This window comes from Eupeodes corollae, chromosome X, assembly GCF_945859685.1.
Source record: "Eupeodes corollae chromosome X, idEupCoro1.1, whole genome shotgun sequence".
In the NCBI taxonomy this organism is placed as follows: Eukaryota; Metazoa; Arthropoda; class Insecta; order Diptera; family Syrphidae; genus Eupeodes; species Eupeodes corollae.
In genome coordinates, this window is record NC_079150.1 from 559,696 (window position 1) to 580,980 (window position 21,285).

Below are 21,285 nucleotides of genomic sequence, written 5' to 3' on the forward strand. Positions count from 1 at the left end.
ATACAAAATTAAATTACTTTTTAAATAAACTTTTTCATAGAAGAACACGTTGTTGACATATGGTGCAATTTTCAATTCGTTCAGAGTTCAGTTAAAACCCGGTAAAACAGGCTTAAGATATTTTACAAATTTCAACAGAAACCAATTGTGTAATGGGCGATGCAATTTTATACCAAACAAAATTTAACCACCCTTTATATTCATCCTATAAAATAAATTATTCAAGTTCTCTAATTTCACGACAGTATATTGGCAACAATTTAGAATATTGGCTCCATATTTTAAACGATTTAGTAAATGAATTATAAATAATTTTAAAATCTACTTTAACTACTTTATCTTTTAGCAATTTGCCATCTGACATCTGTACAATTATTCTTAAAAGAGCAGTGGATGGAATTCCAATTAATAGGTCAGTTTAGGTGTATTTGCTTTGTTTATTTCCTCGAACTGTCTCTTTTGAGACATGTTTGGATTCTCGTTTTTTTGTAAGGGCTTTGCAATATTATCTAGTTATAAAAAGAGAAAAAAGGTTAAGCCCTTAGCAATAGGTTGTTTAAAATTGTTTTACGTGTTAAAAACAATCAAATATTTAGAAAAATCAATTCAACACAAACTAGACATCTTGAAAATGAGTTCAATTATTGTCTTCAAAATTATTTAATCCTATGCAAAATATTGTTTGCTAAGACAACGTAATTTCATTCATTCTTATAAGAATACAATTGGTATTTTTGCTATTAACATTTTGTACAACTTTTAAAAATATCAACACGAATGAGAAGTTATCAGTGCAAGTCGCATTCCAGTTTTTTTTTTGGTTGTAAGCAATCTGATTTCAGCTTTTAAGGAAGTCTAACAACAGGGAAAATGGAAGGGTTCACGGTGAGCATAGGACAATAAAAGAGCTTCTCGAAAAGACATCAAGAATAATGTATCTGCGCTTGATATAAATGTGTTTAATTGCTTGAGAATGAAGTGGACAACAAAATGGAGACGTTTTCGAAAGAGTTAGACCGTATTAGAAACATGAAAATTCTGGAAAGTTCTGGGGAAACTGAGGGAAAAGGGAATGCAACCTCTCACTTTTGATGGAAAATCTTCTTGGTCAATATGCATGAAGCAATTCCAGCAGATTCCACAAGAAAAATGGGTGAGATAGGTCTGGCAATTCAAAGCTTTAACCCTTGCTCTCGGCTTCTTAGTTGAGACTTTAGACAAAGCCTTTGGCCACAGCTACATATATGAAAGAAGTCTTCAACGAACAACTTAATTCCAGAGTTCAGAAGAAGGGTAAAACTCTAAAACACCTCTAACAACGGGCATTGCTAGGCTTGTTCACATTGCATTTCCAGATGTTGAAGAAGAAATCTGTAACTAGTTTGCAGTTGAGGCATTTGCTTGAGCCATTTCTGACATACATCTTCAGAAGGCAGTAAAAACTGCTGGAAAACGAACGCTATCTGAAATATTGGCGTTTGCCTTGACAATGGAATCATTATAAATAAACTTAAAGCACATATATGATTATTTGTGCTCAAAGTAAATAAATTAAAAAGATGCTAGGATACGACACACACTGATAACTTCCCATCCCGTCTGTCGATTTGTCTTCCATTTGAGGTTTGTAGGTTTTCGTGTTTTGTTAAGAAAGTATTACATAAGTTCAATTTTTCTTAAAATTAACAACGATATTTTGCATATGACCAAATTTTAGGAGCATTTCTTGAAAGATTTTATTTGTTATATTAACCAATATATATGGGATTTTTCTTAGAAAAATTAGCACGAAAAGAACCGGATGTCAAAAACGTTATTCTTCATTCCATACCATTATAAAATATTCAAGGCGACAATTATTTTCTTTCTGTTTTTACTTCATAAAAAAATCGTTAATTGAAATTGAAATCTTTTCAAAATTGTATTAGTTTGATACACGTCACAATATATAGTATAAAATTGAATTTAAGTCGCTAGCGATATTGGTTCGTGAGACATTTTGAGTTAATTTTCACTTTGGTTTTAAATTGGTATGGAAAAAACTACACCTAATCAATTTAATTGAGAATCCTTTCAGCATCTTTCTGGTGTGTTTTTATCTGTACAATAAGATGTATTTGAAGAATTTCAACATTTTCAATTCGAAAAATCGGACCAATTACAATTACTTCCGATGGGAAGTTGTCTAGTATTGAGAGTATACACAATTATTATAATAACCTATGGAATTTTGAAATATCAAAAAGGCGATAGCAACACGTTTTTTAAGTTGATTACAATCGCATTTAGGTGAGTTTAAAATATCAAACATAATTTTTATGGTTTTTCTTAGAAAGTGCATGATCGAAATTTTATTATCTTAAAATTATTTGATTGTTCCGAGACTGCAATTTTTTAAAAACGGTGCATGTTAATCACTTTTTTAAATAAGAAGAACAAATCTATGCAACGCAGTGAGTAGAGTTTTGAATCATAAGTTCACAAAAGCTTTCAATAACTTTCGGCAAAGTTTGCTTTTCATCTCACATAAAATTAAAGCTTTCAATTTAGTCTTTAAAAAGCTATTTTTGTTGTTTGCTTGCCCCGCTTGTCTTGCAGTTATTTGTATTTACCCCTTCTCTATACACCATATAAATTTATACATTTTAGCTTTGATTTCCATTAAAGAGTAATTCATTTTTCAGAATCCATTGCAAATTCTGTCGCTGCCGTGTAACGATTTAACGAAGTAGTGTTTCTAACTTTAGTTTTTGTATGTATATTTTTTAATCCGCTTTATTGTGTTGTTATTGACATTCAATAACTTCGCAGAGTGTAGGTATTTCTTTGTAGAGCAATTTTGTTGTAATGATTGAATTTACATTCCCATCCTTTGTGTACATACTACTTGAAAAAATATGTTTTATAACAATAAAAATATAAATATTATGTTATTAAGCGGCCAAGCTATCGTTGTATGTCTAGTGCATTTTTAGTATAAAGAAAAAAGTCTACAGACCTTTAAATATCAATTAAATATGAACAAACAACAAGAAAAAAATGAATAACAAGGGCAGGTAGGTAAGTGTCGTGAATTGTTTTAATAATCTATCTACTTAATATAAAAATGTCTTGTGAAAAGAGACGCAACAACCAAACCACTAATGTTTGTTAAAAACACATTCGGGGAGTGATATTATATTGTTGTTTTGTTGATGACGCACCATGAGTCTTCACACGAACCACTAGCTTTTTTAATAACTATAACTTTTGATTACAAAAGTTAGATTTGTTTGTTTTTACAAATAATAAAAAATAAATAAGTGATTCTACTGTAGTGGAAAAGAATTGTTGATCAAAAAATAAAAACTAATTAGTTGAGCCGCCTTTTCATCAATCGCTATACTAAACGGATCATTGAAGTATGTAGGTACACTGCTCCTGCAAAAGAAATCAGGTTTGTAAAGCTCTTGTTGTGTAGTTAAACTAATCAGGTTAGCGCTGGATTATTAAGCTTATAATATTTAAACAGTACATAGGTACAAATGTTTCTAAATTTATTTTAAAAGATAATAGGTACAAAAATCTTTCACTTGATAACAACATTATTTTTTCTCCGTATATATAGGTATAGTGTTTGTTACGGGTAGTGAACTGGTGTAAAATAATTTTTCTGAGTTTACCCACTTTAGAATATGATTTTTATAACCATACTAAATCTTACCCTTTTTATTTGATTGATTAGTGAACGCACTTGACCCAAAAGTAGGTTATCACCCTTTGCCAAAATTCGTAACAAAAATAAATCCCTTATTGCTTACAAGTATTTACACATTTCAGGTCTTATTTAAAAGGAAAAAGAAGAATGGTACGTACATTTTCTCTAAGTGGAGTTCTACTTATGTACGTGTAAACAAGTACAAATAATACATCTATATTTAATTAAATAAAATTAATTAATAAATATATTATTGTGTGTTCAATTCCATCTCTTTGTTTTTCAACACTATCCATACATTTCTTAATGGGATGCCTGAATCACCCATATTGTTTTATAAACATTTTTTATCAATATAAAAAGAAATATTATCATGCAGTCCAAATTTTTCAATAAGAAAACAAAACCTTAAACATGATCAAATCAAAATATGAAGTTGAACTTTGGCTCCACTTAGAACAAAGTCGAAATAAAATAAATGTTTATAATTTCTGAGATAAGAAAGATTTTTGATTCATAGTAGCATTTTAAAGCTATTAACTACAGTTCATACTCATGCCTTGTTTCCGTTTACTCGTGTCGTTGACATATTAAAGCAAACTCTTAACTTTGTACAGAGATTTATTTTTTTAATAATTTTTCTTAATCGACTGCGTTTCATTGTATTCGTTGTTTTTGCTTGTGATGGTGTTTCAGTTTTTTTGCAAGTTGTGAGTATTTTGAATAAACGTTTTCTTCTATGGAAATCTTACTAAAATTTTTAGAAATTCATATATAACATCTCATTTTCCGAAACCATTGGCGCAAAATTTTCCACAAGCTATTGCTAAGGGTATAACATTTTACAAGTTAGTAATTTGCTAAATATTTAGGAATTTACTAAATTTAATCCAAAATTTTCAAACCACCTTTTCTTGCTTTTTTAATTAGTAAATTGCGAATTCCTTTTTATTGAAACATTATTTAAAAAATGGCAGTTTGTGAGAATAAACAAAGCAAATACGCTTAAACGGACCTATTAGTTGGAATTCCGAACTCTTGATTTCATTCACTGTTTTTATACGAATAATTATACATATGCCACATGAATTTTGCAAATTGTTAAAAGCTAAAGAAGCCATTCCGTGATTTTTTCCAATAACAGAAATAGACACGAGTACTTGGTTGGCGAAAATATTTATTTTTGAATTTTCTCATAAACTCGTCAACTTAACCATCTAGTTTTCAGTTTTTGGCTTTTTTACGCATTCATAGAATTAACTACTGGGTTTTTAGGGGAAATGTCACAAATTTTCAATTGTCACACACAATTGACACTTTAATGAGTTTATGAAATAGCCGTTCGCTTTGCTTTGGCTTGTAGGCAAACTGAGGATTTATATCTTTATTATAGTGTTTTTAGGACCTAATTCTTAACGGACTGTTGCGCCACTTCATTTACATATTTTTAACGGACAAAACTGGGTTGGGAACAGAATCCCGAGATTTCAAAATCCCTTAAAATTATATAAAATGAGAAATTCTGTTTTTTACGTATTAAACACGTTCATATAAACCTAGGCATTTCCCTGTCCTGAAAGGATACAACGCTTTGGCTGGAAAATTAACGGCCAGTGCTAAATTTGTATTTAATTTAATATTATAGTCACATTTTCAAATAAAATAAGTAATAAGGAACTTGGTCTCATTTTTTTGGACTTTTGGCTTTTCGGGATTTTGAAATTTTAGCAATTTAAATTTTCGGGGTTGTGTGGTAATATTTTTTTAAAGACCTAAAAGTCTTCAAATTTTGTTCATCAATGTTGTTTTAGGTATAGGAATGATATGTAATCGTTCTTCTTTACCATGATATTAGATTATAATAATCTTATCGTATTTCGAATAGTTTCTTTACTAATCTTACATCAATTGATTAAAATTTTCATTTTCATATTGACAACCTTCAATATATTAAAGTTGCCTGTAATATATATATGAATTGAATCAACATATTTTTAGGAATTTTGGGTAATTTAGATATTATTGATATAATATTATATTCGGTGGTTTGGAATTTTTGGTAGGAATTACATTTTTTGAAAAAAAAACAGTCAGTTGTTTTTTTCAAATATTACTGAGAGTAAACAGCTCGAAAACAAAAGAAGACTTGGTGGAGGTGTACTCCAAACAACTGAAATTAAGTCTCTCATTCCGCCTTCCGCGTATTCTCAAATGACTTTTCCAGAAGCTGTATGGGCTAGTAAGAGGAGGAAATAATTCTTCACCTTCTTTGTACATGCCCTGCTCCTGCTTAGGAGAATTCCTCTATAACAATCTAAACGGTCTAAATCATATTAGCATAATCAGCCTCTCATGTTTCGTAAGGGACTCAAACTGGTTTCATTGAGCCTAGTAGGGAGCCCCAAGATCCATGTGGTATCATAAGCGTGTCCTGTTCCTTTATTCCACTTTAACTTAACCTAACCTAAGCTTTAATTCAATTCGTTTAATTGTTTTGAAGATAAATCAATTTTTACCAATTTTTAGCAGGTTTTTTATTTTTTTAATTGAAAGTGCCAATTAGATATTTCTAACAAAAAATTGGGTACCTACTCGTTTTTGAACAGAGATATTTTATACAATTTTTTACATTATTCAATAAGTGTGAGAAAATATATTATGAAAATCGTTCGCACAATAGCTCTTGTTACAGCGTATGCAAAGGAAATTGAGCATTGGGCAAAATATTTACAAATATTGATTTTCCGAATGACAAGAAATTAAGAGACACTCTTTAGCGAAGCTTAAATTGTAGTTCGCAGATTAAACTAACTGCTTATTACCCTTTGATTCGTATTTTTTCGCATTTGCTTCACTTCGTGTCGTGTTCCCTTTGTTCCCTAGGTCCAATTCAGATTAAGAGTTTATATTTTTAATAAAGTCATTTTTCAAACAAAGTTGCTTAAATGAGTTCAACCTTTGTTTCTGTTTAGCGTAGTGAGTATGTTACTCAAAATGTCGAATATATTTTTTCGTTTTCGAAAAATATAACCAAAGGATCGAAATCTTTCGTACGTTTCACTCTACAAAACCCGTTGGTTTACATTGTTGTATTTCTTATTTTCACAATTAGTCCATGAAAAGATGTGAAAACAAACAAAAAAAAAGCGGCACTTTGCAAAGCAAAAACAAAATGGGTAGGTTAATAAGTTTTTTTTTTTTACTTTTTGCGATGAAAAAGTCATTTTTAAGCTTTAATTTTGCATTAATTTTGTTGATAACTTAGCAATGTACATTTTTGTCTTGAAAAAAGCATGTTCAACATCAGTTCATTATAATTAATTCACTAATTAAGAGTAATCACTACGAAAATCTTTAAATTTCATAATTAACTTCGAATTATTGTATCAAAGATGCGTTCGAAGAACCATCAAGTAAGGGTGCGAGCGCAATTTTTTTTATTGAATTAATAAATAAAAATATTTTGTTTGCAAGCAATTAAAATCTATATCAATTTAACTAATCCGAGTAGATTTAAAGTTTGTTTTTAATGATTTAAGCTTGCAACTATTTTTCAATTCCATTTTGATTGATTTTTTTTTTATTTAAATAATAAATTTAAAAAAAGAGTAATAATCGAAAAATAACTTCTTGATTGATGGAAGCATACATGTATTTGCTATAAAAAAAAAACCATGCATCAAACGATTATAGCGAACCTGCTGAATAAATAGAGAACAAATAAAATGAAAATTTTGACATATATCACGAAATGAAAACGTCTTAAAATCGTTTTGATTCAATAGATCATGTAATCGACATGAATGTTTATTGTTGACGTACATACGTTTTTTTTTAAGTGAATCCCCACAGTTAAACACAAAATATAATTTTCATTCATTCTTTAAAAATGTTTGGTTACCAAATTTCAAGTTTACTCATCATTGTTTGAAGGGTATGTTTAGTAAAAGTTCTGCTAATAATGAACAAAATTAATGAGTTTTACGTAAGTTTTTATGTTTTTCTTAATATAATAAATTCTTCCATAGATTACATTTCATAAATGCAAAACATAGAAGAAAATATACATAAACAATAGTTGGCAAAAATAAAGCAGAGGTTAGTGTAGACAAATATTTTTGAGAAAGCCAATATTATTTTAGGTATGTTCATTAACTTTTTAGAAAACAAAATAGCAGCCAATTATTTCATAGCATATTTAATTGTTCACATTTTAAAATGTCTAGAAATGTTCATATGCTACAAAGTTTGTAATTTTATGCGCAAGCATAAAAGATAACATTATTTAGTCAAGAAGTATGCATTTTGGCGTTCACCGATTTTTTCTATTGGGTGTTCGGTTTCCTAATACTTTAATAAAAAGAAGTTACTTACATTTATTTATTGCACTCATTTAGTTGGTATTGTTTGTAACCATATTGACTATTTTTATTCCTTAAAGATGCTTTACACAAAGCAACTTATTTTTTTAAAAATGGTTCCCTTAAATTTGTATTCCAAAATATAAGTACCTACAAACAAAATTCCAACTCAAAAAGAAATTTTTAGGAATATTTCTGCAACAAACAAAACTAAAATTCGGTCTTGCAATTATGGAACTGCTTAAATGATGAAAATACTAACCTAATTGAGGAATCTGAACTAGCTTAAGTTAGCAATGGAACTTAACAAGTATGCTTCTCGTAACATTTTCTGTACAAATAATACGGAGGCACCCGCCTATTGTTTCCACCTGAACTTCTAACGTCGCCAAAAAAATGCTCTAAGCAAAATTGTCTGTTTTGTTGTTTTAAGTATTGAGTTACACTTCTGTGCATTTCCAATTATACTTTACCAGTTACAGCACGTCATGTTGCGTTCGCCAATAATTTAAGTAAACAAAATACTGCACATCATATATCATTAAACATGTTTTTGGTCAATTTTATTTTATTGAGTATACATTTACACCATTTATTTGGATTGAAATTAAAAAGCTATACAAATCTTCCAATTTAACACCATGTCAGCACTTCAGATTCTGTTAGATCGGATTGTTTCGTTTTTGAACGAACGCCAAAATGAAGCATTTAGATGTGCATGAGGACTTAATGAAGCATTTTGATGGGCCGGAGCACTAAATGTGAGAATGGGTTTGGGTTTTGCTTCATTTCACGCACACTTTCTCACATTTAGTGTGTACTTAGCTTGTAGGCAAACCGAAATGTCAGTCTGCAATTCCCATCTTGTTAAATGGAGTATTTTTGGTAATAACGCGCGAATCACCGAATGACACATCAAAACAAAATAGCCGATTAAAGCGCATTACAAAAACACTCTATATAAAGATATAAATCCCCGGTAGACATCTTGGTTTGCCTACAAGCTAAACCGGAAATCAGCCTCATAAACTTTTTCATAGTATGCGTGTAATTTCTCCTCTAATTTATTAAATTTCCCCAAAAACCTCAGTAAGTGTGTCTATGTATGCGTGAAAACACGTCAATTTTTCTCGTTGAATTCGTCCACATTACAAATACAACAATGTAAACAAATGGGTTTTGGAGGGTGATACGTACGAAGGATTTATATCTTTACTAGAGTGTTTTTGGCGCATTACAAAAACACTCTATATGAAGATAGAAATCCTCAGTAGACATCTTGGTTCGCCTACAAGCAAAACCGGAAATCAGCCTCATAAACCTTTACATTCCTCTTATTTATTAAATTTCCCCAAAGAACTTAGAAAGTGTGCATATGCATGCGTAAAAACACGTCAATATTTCTCGTTCAATTCTTCAACATCACAAATACAATGATGTAAACAAATGGGTTTTGGAGGGTGATACGTACGAAGGATTTATGTCTTCATATAGAGTGTTTTTGGCCCATTAAATACATGCGCTGTGTAATACCGCACTTAAGCAGTATTCACATTAGCGCGACCAACGAACGACGCATGAATTACAAAATGTGAGTTTACATACGTTTGAAGACATATTTACACACAAATTCTTAACAAAACGAGATCAATATAGTTTCTATTTGATTTATGATGCATACTTTTACTTTTCAATAAAATGTATTAATAAATTAAAGAAAACAAATTTATTCTTCGCGAAAAAAATTTTACTTGATACGAACTGTCAAACTTATTTCGTATTCCACATTATCCACACTCGCAACGAATAAAATAATCGCGCGTACTTAACCTAAAAAAATCATTCTTGTCAAAGTCAAAGTCAAACTTCATTCGCGACGAATTAAAAACTCTCATGTGAAAGAACTGTCAAAATTGACGAATATTCGTTCATTCGTTGGTCGTGCTCATGTGAATAGTGCTTTAGTATGAGTTGAATTTACAACCGTCAGACGTGATTAGGTTAGGCCAAAGACACTGCATATCAAAAACCAAAATCGTTCATATAAAGATATAATGGTTGAATCACAAACACGCTTCAGCTTCGGCTTCACCTGACGTTTACGAGTTGAGCCACAGGAATTCAATGCATGTTATCACAATGTAGCTTCGATTTCACGTTTCGTTTGACAATCGTAAGGAAAACAACGTAATGTAACGTAATGTGACTCCAAACGGGAGCTCTAGTTCAATGATCTGAACATTTGCCTTGTCTGACAGCTCAACAGCTGTAGAAAAAATGTCAACAAACAAAATATTTGCTCTTTGGAGGGATGAAGTAATAGAAATGTCATTCAAAGCAACCTCGAAGCAGGCCCACCGTAACGCAGACGAAGCCGAAGCTGAAACGTGTTTGTGATTAAGCCATAAATCCTCGGTTGCTATTTGTTTGGCGTACAAGCTAAAGCGAAATCTTATTCATAAAGTCATTGAAGTATACGTGACGTTTCCCCCAAAATTGTGTCATTTCACCTAAAAACTCAGTAGTTAATTCTATGTAGGCGTGAAAACATGCCAAACTTTTTCGTTGAAATTCACGTCTATTTGTTGACATTATAATCGACATTGTAAGTAATTGGGTTTTGGGGGTGATACGTACGAAGGATTTATATATTTATATAAAGTGTTTTTGTCAAAAACACTACATATTTTTGAGTGTTTTTGCTCCATATGAAGACCGGAATCCATGGTACATATCACCCTCCAACACCCGTTTGTTGGCATTGTTGTATTTGTACTTTTGACATTAGGCCTATGAATATATGTGAAAATCAGCACCCATTACTAGATGGTGCATTTGGTTTAAAGCAATAAGAACATAACGGATAAAATAAGCTTGCTATAGCAGCTGTTTTTTTTTCTTAGTGACTATTAGAGAATTTTCGCTTAAATGCAACAATTGGAACTCTATACAATTTAATAAGATGAAATTAGTATAAAGTTTTAAATTTAAATTTGCAAAGATGTTTAAGCCAAAAACCTGTTTTATTAATGTTTTTGTTTAGATTTTTATTTTTTGGAAAAAGAACTGTCATTTCTGTCATTTTTTATCAAAATCTTACCAAACTTTAAGAACGTAATATTTCGTTGCATAATGTACCAATTTGTCTGTCAGGTCGTTATCGATCGCAGACATAAACATTTCATACAACGATTTCTTATTTTCTTTATGTTTTTCTTACCTTTCCAAAATTGTTTGCCATTTTTTAGCTTCAGTTTATACTACCTTACCATTCAAAGCGCCAAATAGCCATCTACCCGTCATAATGAAAACAAGTTTGAAGATTTAGGTAAAGAAAACTTATAGTAATATAGTGTAAATAGAAACACACAAATTGAAACATAAATGTCGACCCTTCCGATTTAGTTTATAATCCCCACATTCTCAAACGGAATTATTACAATTTTCCTTATCAATAGTTGGACAAAATCTGTCCATTTAAGGTAAGGTTAGCACTTTAAAATTCTCTGTTCTCATTTTCGTACTTTTTTAAAACTGGCAAGAATATATTATAAATTCGTGCAAAATTGATATTAGCTGTGAACGTTTTCGGTAATTCATATCAGCTGTAAGTGTATGCGTGTAAATCGACATTTCAGTTTGACAGCTCGTATTCTGGTCTTTATATGGAGCGATAGTCTTTGGGTTGGATTGTCGCTTCTTCGAGTTGTTTTTATTTATTTGTTTTTGCAGATTTCTTTTGTTTTTAGTTAAGACAGATTAAAAAAGATAATGGCTTCAGTGACAATTTCATTTTATTTTATTAAATCGCTACAATTTAATGTGGTAAATCTTAACTGATCTTAGTAATGTGGCTAGCGAACTCCTTTAATTTAATAATTTAAATCCTTAATGTATTAAAAAAATCTATTGATTCCATGTTCCCTTCGGGCGCTGACAAAGACACCAACCGTACTTCCCTTAGGCAACAAAAGATTGATAAGAAAACTTTTCTTTTTGTTTGCATGATATGGTAACGACAAAGAAACAACAACAATCTTTAAAAAATACAAAATTGCAATTATGTAGGGCGTTGTGATGCAGATGTACAAGTTCGGAACATCGAAATTGAATGCAAGTCTAGATCTGGCGAAACATTCCGGAAGTATTAGATGAAACAACATCCACCTCATGCAAGATGTGTTTTACTTCTCTACGCTGAGCAGAGCTTGAGTGGGAGTACGCTTCCAAGAATGTTTGCCTTAAAAGCTGTAAGAATAAATTAACTCAATTGTTTCATAGAATTAAGTCTGATTTAAAAAGGAAACACAACATTTGTCTTTTTCAATAGATCTCCAGCTCTGAGATCAAAAACACCTGAGAAGGCACAAAGATGGTATTAAAAAAATCCACGGCTAGGTCGTGCTTTTTGCTTCAGTGTCCAACGAGTGTGAAGATACTTTATAAACCTTTATTTTGCGACTCATTTCGAGATGTTTGTAGTAAAGCAAAGTGAAAAGTGATATGACAAAAATTCAAAGAAGCTTTGTGGATCACTTTGCAAAAGATAGTAAAGACTTTGCTGAAGAGTGCAAAAACTTTGCATAGGGTGCAAAATCTTTACAGAGTGCAGTCTTGGCCAAGATTCTGAAATAAAACAAACGAAGTAAAAATGACAATAATTTGTCAGCTGTCACAGCGCTACAAAATAAAAAATGAATCTATTCGGGGGTTGAGCTTACGATATTTACAATCCAAATACCAGCACAAAACTTGAGGTAACATTTCAGGCTTCCTAAGAGTTCATTATTTGTATTCAATATGTCAAAATCAGCGCGACAAAACGCATGATTGTGGTTTAGCTATAAATGTTTTGCTTGTCATTGTAATTTGCTTTTTTAATTATTTATTTCAATTATTAATTTGATCCCATAGGCAGGAGATAGTAAAATGTCTAGAATTTAACATACCATCTGGTAATAGACTTCATAGATACCTGCGACAGAGAGAATTTTCTATCACAAATAAACTAATAACTCTAAATAGTATGACCATGGCCAAAATTCCAGACCCGCCAACTCTCACCAGAATATCAACAAGTCCACACAACTGCTGGTGTAGGTGAAATTGGCACCTATGGTAGAATACAACCAGTTGTAGAGAAATCATATTTCCAGATTGGGTTATCCCCTATGAGAGTATCTGGTCTTGGAGGATAGGGCCAATTGAAATATATATATATATACTAGCTGACCCGACAAATGTTGTTTTGTCATATAAATAATTTCTAGAGAATATTTTGCTATATATTTTGGTACATAAGTGAATTAGGTATATAGCACTGTAAGAGACAAAATTAAAATAACAAATCACCAAACGCATTTTTTTAATTTATTAAATTGCATATGCCAATACAATAGGGATTCGCGGTAATAATATATTTTTACCTCGGAATTTGCCATTTAAAATTTTGGCTTCGATAATGTTTTTCATTAATTTTTTAAATACTAATCGCGTGCCGTTGCACAACCGTGGGGGGTTCAAACTACGAAACAAATTTACAGAAGATCCAACCTTCAGTTGCATTATACGGTGGCATGCCTGGTAAATCCAATAAGCTCAAAAACTCAGTTGAATAATTTACAACTTCGATAGCATTACAAACTGTATCAATAGATTTGTATGACATCAAGTCTGGTGTTAACAAATGTTGTATCTTGAGAGATTATTCGTTTTTTGCTGCTAAATTGCTCTTTCTGCCAGCCACTCAAGATTTCTATATTTTCTGTGTATATCGGGAAATATATGGCTAATAAGAGCATCTTGTGAATCAATAATCGTGCAGAAATCGACCGGTAATTTTATGCATCCGGTTTAATCTGTAGTAACTTTTCCGTCGTCTATTTCTAACAGTTGTTTTGAGAATATTTCAGCGGATGGATCTCGACATTGCGCAACACTTTCTGGAAAGAGTTCCTTCAAATAGTCTGTCGTTGTTTTGTATAGCTTTTATTATCCTGTCCGACGCCTCAACCGAAAGTTTGTGTGCCATAGTGCATCTAACCAGGATGATAATTTTACACTGTTTCAGCACTGTGGCCATGGATATTTGTTTTTTTTTATTGCACACCGCGTTTGGGCTATTTTGAATATTTAGTAGCAGTTTAAATACTGAATAAGTTGATCTGCCTAAATCCAATAAAGTTGCCACAATCTCAGAAGATGCAACAGCCAATACCATTATTTGATCGTATTTTAGCAAGAATTAGCGAAATAAGCCATGTTTTGCCAATTCTACTGGTGTTTCCGAAAAAAAAAGAATCTACCTTGTCCTGTCGAAACTGCGAGCATAATGTGGTCTTAAATAGTTTCTTGTTCTTCATTCAATTCAGTGTCTATTAAATCAGATGATTTGGTGAATGCATACAGAAATGATTGAGTGGTAAGTTGGCAATGATAATGTTAAGATCCTCAATAGCAATCAATACTTCATTGCATATAGCGTTACTGAATACTATCGTAAGATCGTTGCACCGTGTACGATGTTGATCTAATTCAACCATAACACTTAGAAATATAAGAAGTAGATACAAACCTATTCTCAGACCTACCAAATGCATATGCAAAATTTTATTGAAATTGGTTAAGCCGTTTCGGAGGAGTATGGCAACTAACACTGTAACAGGAAAATTTTATATATTTGAAGTAAGACAGGCTTGATGAATTGCGTGAAAACGGTTCAAAAATTTGTATTTGGACATTTAATTTTATAAAAAAAATATGTTTACATATATTTGTGTTGCTTCAATGATAACAAAAAAAATGCAGCGATGATACCAAATGATCAGTTTCTTAATGTTAAACATTTTGACCATAATTCATTTTTCTTAGATTAGATTAAGTTAGATGTTTTAGTTACATAATTGTATCCTTAAAGGCTTAAAAATATAATTTAAGTCACGCAACAGTCCGTTGAGAACTAGGAACTATTGACTCATAACCACTCCTGTGTAATGTTGTCAGGGATTGAGATGAGATCCTGAGATCCAATTAGCGCTGTAGTGCGCCGTTTTGATACCAAAAACTCGTTTGACCTTTGATTGAAAGGGATAGATTTATAGAGGAGCTTCATAGCGATTATGTTAGAGCCATATTGTCGCATTAAGAAAAAAGATTAGGTCTCTAATCTTTGTCTCAGATAGCTCATCAATTTCGTGAAAGAATGCTTTTCCAAAGTATTTCATTCTAGTGTTTGCCAAAGCAAGACATTTGCAGAGGAAATGGATTATCGTTTCACTTTCTCTTTGGTCACTACAGCTACGGCAAAAGGTGTTGTAAGAGATACCCAACTTCTCTGCATGAACTCCTATAGGCCAATGTCCGGTACAAACCGCAACAATACTGGCTATGTCTTGCCTTGGCCTGCATAGAAGATCGTTTGTACGGGTTTTATTATAGGTGGGCCATATCTTCCTAGATATAATGCAGTTGGTAAATTGCTCCACCTTCGGTTTGATTCAGTTTGGTAGATAGAAAAGATTTTACCCTTTATAGCAGCAAGAGGAATGTTAACTATTCATTTCATTTCCCATGATACCACTATGGCCCGGAACCCAGATCAGGGTGACACCGAGGTTAATATTCAGGCTCGCAAGCTCATCGCGACATTGCTGGACCAATTTAGATGAGGATATGGCCGAGTTAATGGATTTGGCAGCTGCCTGACTGTCTGTAAAGATAGCCGCATTTCGGTTTTGGTTTGAGTTTTGTTTTAGTATCTTACATGCCTCCCTTATTACCAGCAGTTCAGCCTGAAAAACGCTAGCAAAGTCAGGAAACCTAAAGGATTTGGCTACATTTAGGGACTAAGAAAAGATCCCAGAGCCAACTCCGCACTCCATCTTTGAGCCGTCAGTAAAGATGGTTGTGTCGAAACCCATCGACACGATGTCATCCTCCAAATCTTCTCTGGATGGAAAAATAATTTTAAAACCCTTACTAAGGCTCAAAGTAGGAGTGCAGTAGTCAGTGTCTACCGAGATAATATCTGAGGGAATCAATTTCGTTGTGTTGCTGTGACCATAAAGTTTTGACAACCAGGTGTTTGATTACTTTAGCCTAATAGCGCTGCAGGAAACTATGTATTTAATAAATAGGTCGATTGGTTGAAGATCCAAAATAACGTTTAAGGCGACCGTTTTGCAAGTACGCATGGCCCCTGTGGTACCCACGCAAGCTGTTCTCTGAACCTTCTTTAGCTTATCAATGATGGTGACCCACAGTTTTAAGCCGAATCCGAACAGCTAATTTGAGAAAGCACTTTTCATGACAAGAATTGATCTTGGAGGATTTGTCAATTCCTTGAAAAAGGCAGTACCCGTGAGAAAAATATTAGATGGCATAGACAGGGATTGAACCCAAAACCTTTATAATGTCAGTCCAACGCACTAACCATCACGCCACGGGTACTGCTTATAAAGCTGATAGTATTCAAAAATGGAAATTTTTTGTTTTGTGGCCCAGTCATATTTTAATGTCTAAATATAATGAATAACTTAATATTAACCAAAATAGATTTTATATTTATTAAAATGTTTATCAAATGTTTTGTTACGCTCTCCTAGGATACTACTTTAATGATACGGTCCTAATGTTCCCTTTTCATTAAGTTTATTTCTTCATAAGTTATTAAAATAAAATAAATAAACAAGTATTACCATATTCTCACTTACTGATAACAATTTTGTCTTTTCTTTGCAGACTTGTTTTGTTTATATAATTTAAGGACTTAAGGAATGCATATCCATTTAAAACCAACGCATTTCAAATTTATCTGCCGTCGTAAATCAATCCATTTCCACTAAAATATTTAAAAATTTATAGTTTTCAACACAAAAGTAACTAGAAACTGTTATAAATTAAAAACATAAAAGGATTTCATCACTTGGTTATGGCCGTTTTATCCAAATACTATCAACAAACAATCCGCAAATATGGGGAACTTGGCTATACCACCCATGGTCTTAGCCAAGCTCTGGTGGGTACAGCCATTTGTGCTTATGCTATAAAAATGGCGTACCCACTGATGAAAAAGAATCTTTCCGTTGCCGCTAATGCTAATGATGACCAATTTACTACTACTGATAAATGCAACGAAAATAATAATACAACGCTCAACACAAATACTGAAAATGAAATAACAATTCTAAATCAAGAAGAAGCCAAAATTGCAGAGGTCGAGAAGCTGCTCTTAGCATCAAAAAAAGAGAACCAAGAAGTATTACCGGGATTAAATGTTGAATTTCTTGCACAATTACAACAATTGTTAAAGATTATGATTCCAAAACCAATTTGCTATGAAACGGGTTTACTAGGAGTACATACCATGTGTCTGGTCTCAAGAACTTTTCTTAGTATATATGTGGCATCTTTAGAGGGTGCCATAGTGAAATTTATAGTGCGCAAGGATGTCAACCAATTTGCTCTTATGTTGATGAAATGGTTTGGTATTGCAATACCAGCTACATTCGTTAACTCAATGATAAGATATCTGGAGAATAAACTAGCTTTAGCTTTCAGGTAGGACAATTATGATAAGTTTTGATTAATTTGTGATTTAACATTAATGTTGTTTAGAACAAGACTCGTGAGGCATTCTTATCGCTTGTATTTCAAAAATCAAAACTACTATCGTGTTTCAAATTTGGATGGAAGAATCGAAAACGCTGACCACAGGTAAACAAATTTTAAGTTTAAATTCGATTGAATTCTAAATTACTTTATTTTACATAAATAAACTTTTTTTTGTAAAGGTTAACTGAAGATATTGCCGTATTTGCAAGTTCGATTGCTCACCTTTATAGTAGTTTGACAAAACCGTGTTTTGATCTAATGCTCATTGGAATTGCGTTAATGCGATCCTCTCAAAAAATGAAGGCTAATGTCTTTTCCGGTAAGTAATTTTCTCTGATTATCTTTCAATAAGTGTTTCTAAAAAGAACTATATATCTATCATACCCAGGGCCAGCTTTTTCGATTTGTGTGATATCACTTACAGCTCATATACTTCGAGTTGTTTCACCCAAATTTGGACAGCTTGTCTCAGAGGAGGCGAACCGCTATGGCTATTTAAGACATATTCATTCACGTATTATAACAAATGCCGAAGAAATTGCTTTTTATGGTGGACACAAGGTAAACAAATATATTATATAAAGCCCTTATAAATGTTTTATATTATATAGTATAATTTTTGTTAAAGGTTGAATTGTCACAACTTCGCCACGCCTATAATCGCTTGGTAAATCAAATGAACACAATTTTCACTCAACGACTTTGGTATGTGATGCTGGAACAATTTTTTATGAAATACGTCTGGTCCGGAACCGGAATGGTGATGGTATCCTTGCCTATACTTACTAGTTCAGTCAAACCTAAAACTGGTAAGACCCAAATTTGCTATTAAGTATCAATTCTTAAACCCTGAGGTAATAGATCACTCTGGTAATATCACTATAATCGAAAGCTCTGTAAGTGAGCGCACGCAGTACCTGATGACAGCTAGGAATCTTTTAATTTCTGCTGCTGATGCTATTGAGCGTCTTATGTCATCCTATAAAGAAGTAGTAGCACTAGCAGGATATACCTATCGAGTGGCTGGAATGTTACAAGTATTTGAAGAGACAGCGCAGGGCATCTACAGTAAGAACACTGTGACTGCAGATCCTCAAAACGAAGCATATGGAATTATCGAATATCGCAATAATCGTCCTGTTGCAAAGGGTAAAATTATATACAATGACAGTGAACGTATGTCTATAATGTTAAATAGAGTGCCTGTTGTAACACCCAACTGTGACGTAGTCGTGCCAAGTCTAACACTACGCATTGATCCAGGAATGCACTTGCTTATCACAGGTCCAAATGGATGTGGAAAGTCAAGTTTGTTCCGTATTTTAAGTGGTCTGTGGCCAATTTATGCTGGAGAGTTACATATACCCCGACCAATTGAAGGCAAGCCTTGTATGTTTTATATACCACAAAGGCCGTATATGTCCATTGGTAGCTTATGCGATCAAATAATTTATCCCGAAACCCGTGAGGATATGCTTAGAAAAGGAGTAACTGAGGCTCAACTTAAGGATATCCTTAAAATGGTCAGCTTGGAACACATTGCTCAAAGGTAACATTAATTACAACAACATTATATAGTTTTCGTAACAATATCATTTGTTCTTTTTTATTTAAGGGATACTTTTGATATAATTCGAGATTGGAAAGACATTTTATCGGGTGGTGAAAAACAACGTATGGCTATGGCTCGGCTATTTTATCATAAGTACGTTTTAATAATTGTTTAATACAGTATTATTTTTAAACAATTTTTTATTTATTTAGACCAAAATATGCTCTTCTCGATGAATGTACAAGTGCTATTTCCATTGACGTTGAGAGTTCTATATATGACATTGCTAAAAATATGGGTATAACTCTGCTCACTATCACTCATCGGCCTAGTTTGTGGTAAAACAGTTGATATAATTGATAATTCTTTTGTTTTTTAATTATACTTTTCTCCACAGGCGGTTTCATACTCATATACTTGAATTCAACGGTCAGGGTAGTTGGTCTTTTAGGAAATTGGAATTAAACGAACAGCAAAAACAGCAATAGTTATCTTCGACTATCCTTTACGCAAAGAACTTCTTCTTTTGTATTTGATTATTTTCAACATCATTCGTAAATTGGTATTAAATTTGGATATAAATTATATCCACAAAACTTAAAAGTTCAAATAGGTTATATTTTTATTCATAATATTGTAAACTTTACTCAAATGTACGCTGGAACATTTGATTTTACTGAATTAAAAAAATAAGGAATATATACGATTGGGATTTGAGAAAATTAGAAAAGGTTAACAACTACTAAATTAATATCATCAAACTTGTATCATATTATTATTCATTAGTTTTTTTTTTGTTTGTTAATCATGTAAGTAAGTAGGAAAAGAAAACTAAAGTTGAGATTCATAAGGCTACAAGCGTGATTTTATTTTATAAAAAAAAGTTCAAACTTAAATATTTTGTTTTTAATTTCCAAAGTTATATTTTCACTATGGTGGTCTTTTTCATGGTCATTATCTGACAAAATTTGATTTCATTCTGAAGTTTAGACAAAGCTGTTCATTTCTTGTCATTATTATCCACTTATGTACGTTCAAAATAAAAGCGTTGAACATTAATTTTTTAAAATTTTGTCCAAAGGCTCATTTGACGCTATTGAATCGTTTGGATATGCTTTATTTTTCAATTAATTAATGCGAAAAGCTGCCCACTCAGCCTAAATCCGCTACCAAACGTCGTCAAAAGTTTTTAGTGCATGATCGTACAATCCCAGTCTTTATTTTAAAACAGCCTTTACATTTTCTACAGTGTTTAGGTCTGGACTTTGCGCTGGACACTGCATTATTGGGAAAGGTTGCCCACTGAGAAATTTTTTCACGATCTTAGGGGTATGCTTAGGATCTGCATCCTGTTGAAACAAGACTTCGTCTTCTGGGTATGCCGTCTCGTCCAAAAAGTCTGGTAAATTTTCTTCTAGAATACGAAGATAATCCTTCTTTATTATTCCATCAACTTTCACTAACTAAATGAATCAAAACTTATTTTTTTTAAAAAGATGTTTTTTTTTGTAAATATATAATAATCTCGACCTCGAGAGCCGAATGCCGCGAAAATTTAGTTGGTTTTTTCCTTGAGTTGGATTTTTTTAATATTTAATATTTTCTTTTAAGGCAAATAAATTCACTATGATTTAAGCCAGCAACTAAAGATCAAACTGTTTTCAGATTACTATTGTCCAAAAATAAACTTACAAAGGTTTTTATTTTAAATAATTTAACTTTTTTAACTAATAATAATATATAACTCTGGAATGATTAGATTGGGTCAGAAAGAGAAAGATATGAGGCAAGGGCAATATCCATACTACATATTATAATAAAACCGTTCTGAAAGCCGAGAACCCATCCTTGCAGTTACTTAAAAACATAGTTTGCTTTTGTTGACTTACTGCGTTAAAATTAACTTGTTAGTTAAAAACAACACGAAAATCATTGAACAAAACAAATTTGTACTGTACTATTGTTTTTCAGTAATCAATGGCCTTGTCAATTTATTGGTTTAAAACATAAACGTTAAATTTTAAAATATATTTTAGTGTAAGGGTTAAATAATACTTTCAGAA

The 21,285-nt window shown here is 32.1% G+C and overlaps 1 protein-coding gene across 1 annotated transcript; it reads left to right on the plus strand.

Moving 5' to 3' along the window:
- Positions 1–2,684: 2,684 nt before the first annotated feature.
- LOC129953233 (ATP-binding cassette sub-family D member 1) lies at positions 2,685–20,118 on the plus strand. Its single transcript, XM_056066189.1, has 10 exons — positions 2,685–3,060; positions 16,798–17,616; positions 17,674–17,772; positions 17,850–17,989; positions 18,059–18,231; positions 18,299–18,479; positions 18,532–19,219; positions 19,286–19,375; positions 19,435–19,560; positions 19,620–20,118. Exons 2-10 carry the CDS (start codon positions 16,988–16,990, stop codon positions 19,708–19,710), a joined length of 2,217 nt encoding a protein of 738 aa, XP_055922164.1. The 5' UTR covers positions 2,685–3,060; positions 16,798–16,987; the 3' UTR covers positions 19,711–20,118.
- The last annotated feature ends 1,167 nt before the right edge of the window (positions 20,119–21,285 follow it).